Consider the following 13,527-nt stretch of genomic DNA (forward strand, 5'->3'; position numbering starts at 1 on the left):
CAAATGTCAACTGCGAGTGGATTAGTGAGGAGAATCTTGTGATATAACAATTTTCTCAGACCACTGATCTGGGGAGAAGAGGCAAAACACTCACCACCGCTGCAAAGACCCGTGTGCAATCCTTGGCTGTGGTGCTGCTTTGATGTAGAGACATGCACCGGATGGGGCGTTTGAATGGAAAACATGCGTTACGCCCTCCTGGTGAAGTTTTTTTCATGGCATGTTTAAAGAGGCAGGCAACACTATCAGCATGATTTCATACTGCACAGTGATTCTAAGCTGTGTACTCACAGCTGGAAATTTTTAAACTAATTTTGGATTGTGGCAAAAGGGCTCCCACAACTACTGAAAATAAGAAAATTAAAAAGCTCTATGAATAAAAATAACAGCATAACATTTTAACAATAACAACAAAACATTTTGCTACCTCGGCTACATCTGATCGGCAGTCTGATTGTACAGGAGCTTTGCACGGCAGGCATATTACATCATCTTCTCTTAGCATAGAAATTTGTTGATTTCTTCTATGATTTAAGAATTAAGAATATTGTACCATGGCATTGGGAGTTTATGTGTGTTGGAGGAGACATGTTTTTTGTTTTTTTTTGCGGACCCTCTGTTGCAAATTTTAGGCACCAGTCTGGGGTGTTTTTACACACCCTTTGCTTTGTTTCTCTGCTGTGTTTGAGACTCCTTTAAGCCCTTAAGCGTCCTTTGCAGTGTTTTCCAGCAGTTTAGTTTTTGTTTTTTTGCCTAAACCTAACCACACCTTCACTACAAAGTCGTTTACAAATGTACATTATGGTGGTAACATAAATGTAGCCTACAGTGCAAACATTTTTTTCTAGTAATAAAGGAGTGCATATTTTCAGAGTAACAGGACTTTGGAGCAATTGTGCGTTTGCATTTCAGAGAAGTAAGCCTTCGAGCATTTTTTGGACCAACAGGCATCAGAATTTTGGAACAATGGTCTCTGAAAAGTTTGAACCTCACCCATGCGTTGTGCCCAGGAACATCCTGATCACAGCAAAATAAAGATAAAATAAGAAAATACAGGCAGATGGCGTAATGTCTGCAGATAAATACACAACCATACACATCCAGTGGGTGATGATTAAGAGGGATTCAATTTGTATGAGTCTATACATAGTTTTTATGGAAAATTCTGTATAGTATACTCTTATGCAGTGCGCTGCTTTTGTACCAGTCTACCTGCGTGTGTCATCACTGCCTCTTAAATTAGGTTTAAAAGAATAGTTTCAAGCGCCTCTCTCAAAATATGAAGCATTACTTTGATGGTTGCACCAACTTTGCACAGCTCTGTTGATGACTGGCTCCTGGTCTGTGTGACCAACAGTTTTAATCAGCTGGTTCCTAAACAGACCAATACTCAGTCAGAGAACACAATCTTTACATTACATTAAGCTATTTAAAAAGCACTGAATCAATACCTTATAAGGGAATGCACAGATTTTCCTGGTTTTGCATCAATCATGCCATTGACCTCCCAGCATGCTCACTTTAGTTTTTTCCATAGCACAATCAACCCACAGTGCAACTGAATTTACACATCAAACTTGGTTTTATTGCAGTGAGTCTGCAGAGGTCGCAGTGAGTCCGCTGAGACATCTAGTGTTGTACGAATTAATTGGCCATTCCAATTTGGGTAGATAAAGTGGAAAAAAAGAATTATTAGAATCTGAATAATTGAAGATTCACCTACCTGCCAAGATGGTCACTGCGCATCAGCACTGCTGAGATTTTAAATCCAACTTTATGATACTCCATATAGCTGCAAGGTCAGACTCCTGGACATCTGGGCAGAGAAGGTAATGAAGAGAAGGGAAAGTAATTTGCTTGCCTACACAACTACTGCAGAAGAGTACTTGAGCAAGGCACCTAATGCCATGCTCACTGGTGATTAGTGGACAGATGACGCTGTAATAGACACTTTACAGGATTTAATGTGTTCAATTTTATGGCTGTAGTTGCTTTAAAAGAAGCTGCACGCTCAGCAAGCTCACAACCAGAAATATAAATGTAAGCAAAAGAAAGAAATATCACAGCAGGTTCATGACATGATGGGTAACCTATGCATGAATAAACAATATTTATTGATGCATAAACAAGATGCGTCACTGCTTCACAAGTAAGCATGTGCAGAACAAAATATGTGTATTAACTGACCAAAGCTTTTTAAAGGTTCAAGCTTTCAGGCTTCTGTGACTGTAATTCAATCTACACAGCAGGTCAGGTCAAAATAGCTGCACATATTAAATTTGTTACAAAGAAAGAACAGTTTCCTGTTGATCTGAAATGAATAACTATAAGGGAATAATCTGAGCTACAATATAAATCAAAAACCATTCAGCTGGACAAATTCCTGCCCCCCCCCACCACCACCACCACCAGTCATCTAAGCACAACGCTGAGATAATCATCATCTGTCAAGCTGCAGGGCAATTTGTGATAATAGCACAGTTTTTAGTATGCATTGTCAATAGCACATTTATATCAATTACGGTTGTGAACTGCTTTGTGAAGTACTTTGGTAGACTTTAAACTCTTACTTTTTTGAACACTTAGAAACTTTTGAACACTTAGAAACTTTAGGTTAAGAAATTAACCCTGGTTCTGAGTGAGGTATCTCACTATGGGACACACTCCCCGCGTTGTCCCCCAGAAGCTTTGCACTATGCCAGTCCTGACTGGCAGACAAACGTGACGTCTGCTCCCCGGAGGAGGGACTTCCTCCTACTATAAGAGACTGACGTGACGTTGTCTCTCCAGTCTTAAGTAAGCACACCCCTTCCTCGCTCCAGGCAAGGAGGGTGGTCCGGTGAGATACCTCACTCATATTTCAGAGAACCGGGGTTAATTTCTAAACCTAAAGTTCTCTTTCGACACACGTTTCAGTATCTCACTATGGGATATAGAGACTCCCGTAGACAAGCTTACCTCAAAGACTAGTATTAAAACCCTGCCAGCTAGGAAGCCACAGTTGGTATCGAACCCACGCTTAAGACTGTATGTGACAGTGGCGCAGTCACATCCAACATAGATGAACCTGGTGAAAGTGTGGGGCGTAGCCGAGGAGGCAGCCGCACATATCTCTTCTACAGAAACACTTCGAAAATAACATCCCGCGAGTAGAGTGAGCATGCAGACCAACAGGGTGTGGCAGCCCCTTGCTGTTACAGGCCATAGCAATAGCCTGCACGACCCAGTGTGACAAACACTGCTTTGTAAGGGGTTTCCCCTCATGTGGCGTAGCCCATGATACAAACAGCTATTCAGATTTCCTGAAGCCAGCTGTCCTCTCAACATAGCTGTGCAAAGTGCGCACTAGGCAGTGCACATTTAGCCATTCCTGCTCCTGCGTGGTGAAAGGAGAAGGATGAAAAGCCAAAAGCTCAATAGGGCAGTACGACGCCGCCAGGTTAAAAACCTTGGGAACAAACACGGGGTTAGGTTTTAATAAAACCTTTGAATCACCCACGAAAATCTGAGACGGGTTTACCGGCAATGCATGAATGTCACTCGCGCTTAGCATAAGCCAGCACGAGTAATGAAGCCGTTTAAAAGGAGAGCATCTTTAGGTCTACCAGCTGCAATGGCTCAAAAGGTGGGCGTGACAACGCAGCCAGCACCATGGACAGATCCCATGGGGCCGTTAGGCTCCTCGATAAGGGCAGAAAGTGCCACGCTCCTGTCATAAACTGACAAATAAGGGGATGTTGGCCTGCCATTTTATCCCCAAGACCTACGTGGCACGCTGATATAGCGGCTAAGTACACTTTGATAGTAGAGAAAGCTAGACCCTTGTCCAGTACCTCCTGTAGAAATGTCAAAATAACAGACACGGGGCTCTGGAAAGCCACAATGTCAGCCCTTACGCACCACTCCTCAAACGCATGCCATTTGCCATCATATGCGTAACGCGTAGAGGAGGCTCTGGCACTCTGAACGGTGGTAATGACACTGTGTGGAAGCCCCGAGACATTTAGATTTAGCCGCCCAAAGAGCCATGCGCTCTGGATGAGGGTGGAAGATCTCCCCATCCGCTTGCTTCAGGGGATTTCTACGCAATGGCAGAGGCCATGGCATCGCACAGCAGCTGAAATATCTCCAACAGCCAGTGTTTCCCTGGCCATCGGGAAGTATCAGAATTAGCGAAAGACCCCTCTCCCGCACCCTGGTGAGAGTAGGAGTGATCAGCTTTAATGGGGGAAAGGTGTACAGCAGGACACGTGGCCACTCGTGTGTCAGAGCATCCACCCCCATCGGGGCACTCCGAATGGTCAGGGAATAAAACAGAGGACACTAAGCGTTCTCCTGTAATGCAAAGAGGTCTATCTCCGCCTGACTGTATCTGTCCCATAATCTAAGCGCAGCCCTCCTTGTCTGTTGATATACGCCACCACAGTGGTGTCATCCGATCTCACCAAAACATGCTGTCCCTTCAGAAAAGGCAAGAAATGTTACAGCGCTAGTGAGACGGCCTGGAGTTCCAGACAGTTTATGTGAACAAACTGCATCTATGAAATCCATGAGCCATTTACTGTCCTGCCTTCGTGCATTGCATCCCAGCCCGCAAGAGAGGCGTCTGTTGTAATAACTTTCCTCACCAGGATTGTTCCCATGGTAATGCCTGTAGTCAGAAACGCTGTGCGTCTCCAAGGGTGCAGAGCGAGGACGCACGCCAAGGTAATTAAAACCTGGTGGTGACCGTGGAGCTAGGGGTTCATCTGAGTGACGCCACCCATCGCTGAAACGGCCTCATGCTCCAGCAGCGGAATGACTGCCAGCGCTGATGCCGTCAGCCACAGCAGCCTGAGACATATTCTGAACTTTAACATCACACCCCTGCAAAAAGTGCCAGTGGAAGGCTTTCACCCTTTCTGCTGACAGACACGCTTTCACCATGACTGAATTTAAGGACATGCCAATAAATGTGATGCTTTGAGTCGGGATCAAACACACTTTTCCCAGTTTATGTGCGCCTGTAGTCGCTGGGGCGACTGTGCCACTAACAGCCACTCGTCTATGTAAGTTGCTAAGGGCATCCCCTCTTCCCTGAGGGGCGCAATGGCTGCCTGTGCATTTCACAAACCTGCATGGGCTCAGTGAAAGACCAAACGGGAGTACCAGATAATGGTATGTTGAGCCCAGGAAGGCAAACTGGAGATATTTTCTGTGAGGGGGATAAATAGGGATGTGAAAATAAGCATCCTTCAGGTCTATGGATATAAACCAATTGCCTGGACGCACAAAATGTATCAGAGCCACGTGTGTTGGCATTCTGAACGTCTACTTTCATGTATCTGTTTAGAGCACACACGTCTAAAATCGGCCACAGACCCCCGCCCTTTTCCGGGACCAGAAAATACCTCAAATAGAAACCGCATCAGCTCTGCACCGGTGGTACCATTCGAATAGCTCCCTTGTTTTGCAGAGTTATAATTTCCTCTTGCAGAATGTGAGCTTTTTCCCCTTTAGCCCGCAACTGCACCATCCCGTTGAAATGGGGTGGAACGGACACAAACTGGAGTCTGTAGCACCTGGTTACAGTCTTTACGACCCAGTCTGACGCCCCTCATTCTCGCCACTGGAAGCCTGGGGGGCATTTTCCTGCGGAAACACAGTTGCAATGCTTCACCGTCCTTCACCTCCATTCTTTTTCTCCTCGCAACATTTCTGCGTGGTGGCTACTGCCAGGCCGAATAAGCCTTTTGGGTCCACTGGAACATTGAGGAGTTGAGTTTTCTCCTTCTGGGAGAGGCTAGATAGGTTTAACCACCTAGTTCTCTCCTGCGCCACCATCAGGCCCATTAGCAGCTAGCTTGGTGGCTAACTGTAGCAGCTACTGTTTGGTGACAGCCCAGCTACTAAACCCAGATCGCTATGCAGCAATAAGTGGCATTCGGCGACCGAGGTATTAGGTCGCTCTGTGAAAAGTGTTGCTAGCCCGTTTAGCTGCACATGCCGTATGAGAGGTTGCTTCTCGGAGTGAAAAGAGGTTTAAGACTGAAGAGATAACATCACGTCAGTCTCATATAGTAGGAGGAAGTCTCTCCTCCGAAGAGCAGACGTCATGTTTGTCTGCCAGTCAAGACTGGCGGAGTGCAAAAGAGCTTCTGGGGGACAGCGCGGGGAGCGTGTTCCCATAGTAAGATACCAAAACAAGTGTTGAAAGAGAAAACAGTGTTTCCCATACATATACTCTTCCTGGGAGGCCCGCCCAGGTATATTGAGACCTGCCCAGGGGGATAAAATCCAAATTCCACTGTTTTTTCCAATCATGTAATTTTACAGCGCACACAGACCGTCCGCCCTCCAGCCCCACCAGTGTGTGGCTGCCATAGTCTAATTTGTCCCACCATAGTCTCAATGGACTGTTAATTAAGAGCCATAGTAAAACACTGTTGAGTTATTTGTAGCGCAGCAGCGGCAGAGATCCGCAGCAGAACATCAGGTGCATTAAAGGTTAAACTGAACTGTTCATCCTGCTGGGCCTAAAACTGTCTTTCACTTACAAAAATCTGCAAATACCTCCCTATCATTTTGATAAGCTGTGAACGTTTTAACAGATCAATTATCCACCTCAGGAGTGACATTCAGCTGCGAACAAGCTAACGAGCTTCATGGACCCGCAAAAACGTTGGATATTATAGGGACACCACAAATAGAGTGAAACTAACCGCTATGCCATCGCCCTCCCCGCCGTAGATACATGGGCAATCTGTGGGAAACACTGACACATTTACTGTACAAGGATTGCTCAAACATTCAAGAGAGCATAGGTGTAGATTTAAAGGGGGACAAGGGTATGCATCATTTACAATATGTACACCATAAATTGATGCAGAAAGGGCACAAATTGGTGCATAAAAATTCACCAGAATACAGGAAATTAAATTTTGTTCAAAATGCCCCCCAACCCTACCTACGCCCTTGTAGGAGAATTGTGCACCTTTTGAATTAAACTTATTGTTGGTCACAGAAGAATGACGAGGCTTAATTACCTCATTAACTTGTCATAAAACACACTTCATTCAAACACAACAGAAACAAAATAAAACTTGCCCAAACAGTCTTGGTTACTCTTGCTAGTAATCTGGTTAGTAGTCAATTGTTCAAACAATCACCAGCTCCGGTTGGTTGAAATAAATCCTTAATCTAAGTTGAATTCATTCAACTTAGATTTAAAAAAAAAACAAAACATGCCCTTCATTCCCACAGTCTCGCTCTACAGGCCGTCAGCTATTTACAGTTCTATAACATATCCCTTCACTACTAGGTGTCGCTGTGTCTTTCAGCTCAGCTGTCTGTTCCATCTATAGAGACAGAGCTCTGGTGGTGCATGCTGTGCACTACATACAATGAGTTTAATGGAATGAGCACCTCACTTTTTCTATCATGGTATTGAAAAACATACCTTTGGGATTTCTAATTATACAGTAATACTGTTATACCACCTAAGCCTACTATGTATAAGAAATTATGAGCTTTTCAAAGAAAAATAAAAGCAACAAAGTTACTTTATTGCACTGAAATGTACAATCTTGTAGTTTTCTGATGCTGTAATGATTGCTGTAACTGCTACACCCTTAGATCCGCTCTGATCACAGCCCTCAGTCCAGAAAACCCAAATTTAGGAAAGAGATTTTTTTTTATATAAAGGGCCACATGGGAACACACATGTGATGGTTAATGCAGTATGTTCTGTTATTGCTGTTGTAACCTGAGGAGTTGGTGATACAGCTTTATTTCAGGATAGGCTGGTAGGTGATTTGGCTGGCCTGAAGAAATTGGCAGCATCTTGGTTTTATCATTGCCCAATGCACAGAGCAAAACTGGCACCGCAGCCAAAGTATCAACATCTGCTCTAGCTACATCACAACACTGGAGATGGACTCCAAGAGCCAAACAAACGACAAGCATCCAGAAGGCCAATGTCTTCACGCTCCGAGCAAACGTTTCCTCCAGCTAATTGCATATAACGTGCTGCACTCGGCTCACCACCGACTCAGCTTTTAAATTCTTTGCCTTTTGATGTGATATGAATGAAAACTTTGATTTCATTCACTGTTATTTCTTTTCACTGTACAACGTGCAGGTTTGACAAATTATGGTTTTGTGAGTGTTCTTTCGCCATTACAGTTCATTTGCCATTACACCCTGTTGCGAAAATATCCAACCTTTAGAATCCTTTAAAGGTTCTTTGTCATCAGGGGCGTCAAACGTTGCATTGTGATTAAGACAGAGATTGACAGATCAATTAGGAGCCAGCTGCGCACAAAGTTTAAAACTGTTGAAGTAATTCTTGAGAGGAGCACTTTTTCCCCTCCACTCTTCTGATTTGCTGCTTCCATTATGCTGCAGAAAAGCGAGTAATTACACCTTGGACTTCAGAGTGAGAGCCTTAGATGTATGATTTACCCCCCAACTAGTCTGCTAAACTGTAAACATTTTTTTAAAGGCAGCTGTCACAAATGTTGTCACCTCTTTCATAAAAAGAGCCTTGGGTTGCAAAAAAATATGTAAGTGCTGTTTTACTGTGTGAGTCATGTTGTTTTGAGATATGTATATATATAAATATGTAAAGTGAAATAGGATTGGTTCCATCATCATCACCCTTCTTTCCAATGTGATCGTCTGGCTGCTAACCGGGTTTCCAGCTGAATTGTCTTTTGAATTGTCCTTACTGGCCAAAAAACATATTTAGCTGGTAAAGGCATTTGCAAAAAAATAATATGCAATAGCCTCTTCATTATGAAATTCAAGTTAACATGATTCAAACACTGGTTTCAATACAAACATGAACAAAAACCACTTAAAAGGTCCAGTGTGTACAATTTAGGGGAATATAGTATATCGGCAGAAATGGAACATCATGTAATAAGTATGTTTTATTTAGTGTTTAATAACCTGAAAACAAGAATTGCTGTGTTTCTGTTACCGTAGAATAAGCGATTTATAACTATATAAAGAGTGGATCCTTGTCTCAGGAGAATGCCATATTGCACCACCACGTTTCTACAGGAGTCCAAAAGGCACAAACCAAACACTTACAATAGATAGGGCCATTGGTATTTTTGCGCTAACCACAAAAGCCCCTCTGCAATGATAGTGTGGGAAAACACTGATTTTTATCAGGTGAAATTGCTTTATTCTGTGTTTTAGTCAGTTTAAATGCTGGTAAAACCTACTGAAAGTCTGGTTCTATAAGTTATAGAGAAGATGGGTGAGCACAAATTAGCAGGTGCTGGGCTAGCAGACCCTCTGTGACATGCCAAACAGCATTGGAGGAACACTGATTTGTAACATGAAATTGCTTTTTGTTTTTACTGGGAGTTTTTCACCTGGTCTACATGTTTGATTGAGGAAGATACCATTCAGCTCCTGGTAAAAACCTCCTTAACAATGAACACTGAAGTAATGATAGCTAGGAGAAGTTTCAGCTGGTTGCAATCTGCAAACCTCACCACTGGATGCCACTGGATGCCACTTAATCCCCCTAAAATCTTACACACTGTTCCTATAAATTATTTGGCAACATAATCCTGTTATGTATTATGTAATTATTATCCTCTTCAAATCTAGTATAAAGCTGATTGATGGTGTCATTTCTGCTTTAAATTTGAAAGGATAAAAATATAAAATTTACACTCCCTGTTGGTTGTAATTTTCCACACTTTGAAAATGTTTTGACTGAAATAGCAGCCTATCTATTTTTTATAAGCATATTGCTTAGTTTTGCACAGAGAGCGCAAAACACACATTTGACACATTAAAGACTGTGAGTCTTTCTTGCTTTTTAAATGTGAAAGTTCTTCGTCTCAGACTCTCTGCCGTCCAGTTTTAAATCCTCAAACAGTGAGCAGATATTTCTCTGGAATATGACAAAGCCGAGGCACAATTGTGGAGAAGCACCATTCAAAGGCATCTTTGCCGCTGGATGAGTCAAAATTCAAACATTTCAGTTCAGAGGCATCAAACCATTAAAATAACCTTCAAAGCAAACTGGGATTTTTACATCAAGACAGAGCATCCAGTTTGTGATGCTGTTGAATACAGTCTAATTTTCATGTATATTACAAAATCGAAGCAACAAATTATTTAAATGACACATTAAAATGACAACATTAACATATAAAGGTGATATCAAGGAGCTTCATCCGTTTATTGACAACCTGTGTTTGCCAAGCTGTAATTAATCTGCAGCATATCTGTTTTGTAATCACATGTCACCTTCATGTATGAATTAAATTCCCTGCAGCTCTTTCCTTCGGCGGCTGTAGAGCACAGCTAGCTCTTGAAGCTTTATGTTTCTGCCCCACTATTTCAGATGTTTGCATCATACCTTTTCGTGTGATATGGAAGTGATTAATTTGACAAAAAAAAAACTTTAAAGCACATGCAGAGTTCAGCAGAGTGAGTAAAGTTCAAACTGCTGTCAAGCTCCTTGTCAGATTTCAGATTGTGTTTCTGCTCATTACCACCAGAAAACAATTGTGAGCAAATGAAGTTTAACAAAAGGAAGAGTTCAACATAATGTTCTGCTGTTGGAATGTTGTAACTCTGATCTAATGTGTATGCAACAAAGGTAGCAATTTTCAGGGATGGGCTAATTGCAAAGTTAACCTTAGTGACGACTGTGGAGCAGCTCCAGTATAAAACTGGTTGACCTGCCTGGTTTGTGGAGCTCATTATGAGTCTTGCTGAGCTCTTGGTGTTTCCTGTAGGTGGTTCATCTGGACAAAGATGAGGAAATACAGAAGCTTCCTCTCCAGCCTCCTTATTACGACATGGCGCCCTCTGAGTCGACCCCCTTCACTGATAAGCCGGTGAGTAGTGATGCCACAAGCGGGTTCAAAGGAGCTTCTTTATGAACGGGTCATCCACAGCCGCTGCCTTCGGCCAGTAGTAATTGCTGGTAAAAGGGCAAACTCTCTTCGCCATTATGCTTGGAGGTATTTGAGAATTGATTTAAAAATGAAATGCAGCGCAGTGTTTTTTCCTGAATGTCACTAAGGATCTTTTCTGCTTTCTTTTTTGCTTGTCTGGTGTTGCTGACCAGTAAATCCAGTGGCGGCTCTGACTAAGCTTCTTATCATTTATATCGGCACCTCCTATCTGAACCTGGGCCAGACGACGTCCCCTCTCTCGTTGTGTGTCGACTATTTCACATTCTGACCCTCATCACCCGTTCTACCCTCTGCCTCCTCTCCACCTCCTCTAATCCCTCGTAATTACATGTGTGTTTGCATGGCAACCATGTGCAGATAAATTGCAGTGTGATGCTCTACAGTATATCATCATCCCTGAGTGTTAACCGTTGGCTATGAAGTGTTGTTGTATCAGTTGCCTCTTCTAACTGTGATGAGCCTCCCTCAGTGGCACAGATGCTTGAGTGTTCTTTGGGGCTTTATTTGCTTCGGCATGGAGCTTCGGCTTTGAGTTAAAGAAAACTCTTTTGGACTTTTAGACATTGTGTTAGCATGTGTAAGCCTATATGTGTGTGCGAGCAGAAAAACAACCTCCCAGCTGTGAGCGCTTGCTGTACCAGTCATCTAATTCAGTATCAAACAGGAACAGCCGCTATTAAATTAGTCTTACCATTGCTACCTGCGTTGCTAATGAAGGTAAGAAGTGTCATGTTGCCTGTAGCAACCAAACACCTGCTGTTTGTGTAGACAGCAAAGTGCAACTTTCAGAAAGCTGATGTGCAGAAACTGATGAAAATAATGTGTAGGAGTTGATCTGGATTACAGCATTTTTTTGTCAACACCTTGTACCTCCATACACTGTAAAGGTCTTTCCATCAGTGTAGTGAAATCAGCTTATTATCAACAGTCTGTGCAGTAAGATACTTTTGTCTAATCAATGCAAAGTTTCCAAAAATCACATTCAAAATCACTTAAAAAGTTACAATCATGAGTCGTCCGTATTTTTCTGACTGTCAACAGATGCCATGAAAAGACAAAAACCACTAATAAATTGATGTAAGTAGAGTATTATCTGCGTCAGATGCGACAGATCATCTGTGCCATAGAGCTCCACTGAAAAGACTAAATATGACTAGACTAGATACTGAATATGTATTCATCCGCTGCTGAAAGTAGTCTCCAACAAATTTCCTCTATTTCCTCCTTGTTCAGCAACTTTAAACTTCTATTTGTATATATTCAGTATTTTTCAAGTTTTGTGAAATCCACGTTATCAGGAAGGCTGCGACTGACGGGACTCAATAAGGAAGCAGTCAGTGTTAAAGAAGATAAATAGGTAAATAGATGCAAACAGCTTTTGTTGCAGTGTATGATTGACATTGCAGTGAATAATCTGATCCATATTTCTCAGAGATGCTTTTATGTTGAAAAACTTAAACTGGATTGATGCTAATCACTGTCAGCTGTCTCAAGTAAAAGTTTATTTTCTTTATATGAAACTGATGCACACAACTCTGTCTGAACTTCTTAAACATCACCTAACTGTTGATGATCTCCATGCTTTGCGTTTTCTGTATCTGCCTCTCAGTCAAATGTTTTAAAATGTCTGCTTTGCATTTATGGTGTGCTCTTTTAAATGACTTATCTTGTCTCAAACCAAATTTGCAGGGATAACTCAATTACGATCACTCTTTTCCCCAGATGAATTGATTTTGATTTTCTGTGCAGTTATTCAAAGATATTAAACTATCATCTTCAATTCTGTACTCAAAGGAACAGGATGTTTAATTCCGATAATCCTTGGACACAGAGGGTAGATTTCTCTAAGATTTATTTTTTATCTCTGATGACATTCCACTTAAATTGAAGTTTAGGGCCGCTCTTAAGATGAACAGGGTATCAGTGAGATTTTCAAAACGCTATTTGTGAGAGACATGCATTGACTGCTGAGCATCAACTGTTACTAATGATGATTCTCTAGGGGCAAAACACTATCTGCCAATTTTGAATGCGATGTGGCTGTAATTTTCCCCCTGATTGCACTCTGGTCATGACAAATATTCCAGATATTTAAATATCCAGCAAGTGCAGGCTGTGAGTGCTGGGGAAATATGGGATGGCGGAGAGATTGCGCCGGAGATTTAAATTATTATCGTGAAATTCTGTAAAAGCTTCAATCATTTCTATATAATTCTTTCTCAGATGAAAATAAGGTACACTGATGCCATGTTGGGGGACAACAGGTATCATCCCATTGAATTTCTTCCTTCACACCCCCCTCACCATCCATCCTGAGACGTTGTTTAGGTAGGACAGGACCGCTGACATCTCTGCTTTGCATTTACTTAGTCACATAAGCCCCTCTTTTTTGCTTCATTGGTTTCATTACGAGGAACAAGCAGACAGACTAAAAGGAGAGACACGACCATTTGATCCAATCACTGACTTTCTCATGCAGTCGTTTTTACTCCCAGAAGCAGAGAAAACCAGCAAAGTAGATTCCCTTTTACTCCTCCAAATGTTGCCAGTTAAATTGTTGGGTTTGTCTGTTATCTTTTGAAACTCCAAGTCATTC

General features: G+C 42.2%; 1 protein-coding gene across 5 annotated transcripts in view; it reads left to right on the top strand.

Moving 5' to 3' along the window:
* nectin1b (nectin cell adhesion molecule 1b) overlaps positions 1–13,527 on the top strand; it is a 217,034-nt gene that overhangs the window by 180,889 nt on the left and 22,618 nt on the right. For all 5 annotated transcript variants that reach the window (XM_088079198.1, XM_088079201.1, XM_088079197.1 and 2 more), the window contains one exon: positions 10,749–10,850. In XM_088079198.1, coding sequence (XP_087935324.1) covers positions 10,749–10,850 — 102 coding nt within the window. The remainder of the gene's footprint in view (positions 1–10,748; positions 10,851–13,527) is intronic.

The sequence above is a fragment of the Plectropomus leopardus genome, chromosome 6 (genome assembly GCF_026936395.1).
Source record: "Plectropomus leopardus strain MGB_pleo_1.0 chromosome 6, ASM2693639v1, whole genome shotgun sequence".
In the NCBI taxonomy this organism is placed as follows: Eukaryota; Metazoa; Chordata; class Actinopteri; order Perciformes; family Serranidae; genus Plectropomus; species Plectropomus leopardus.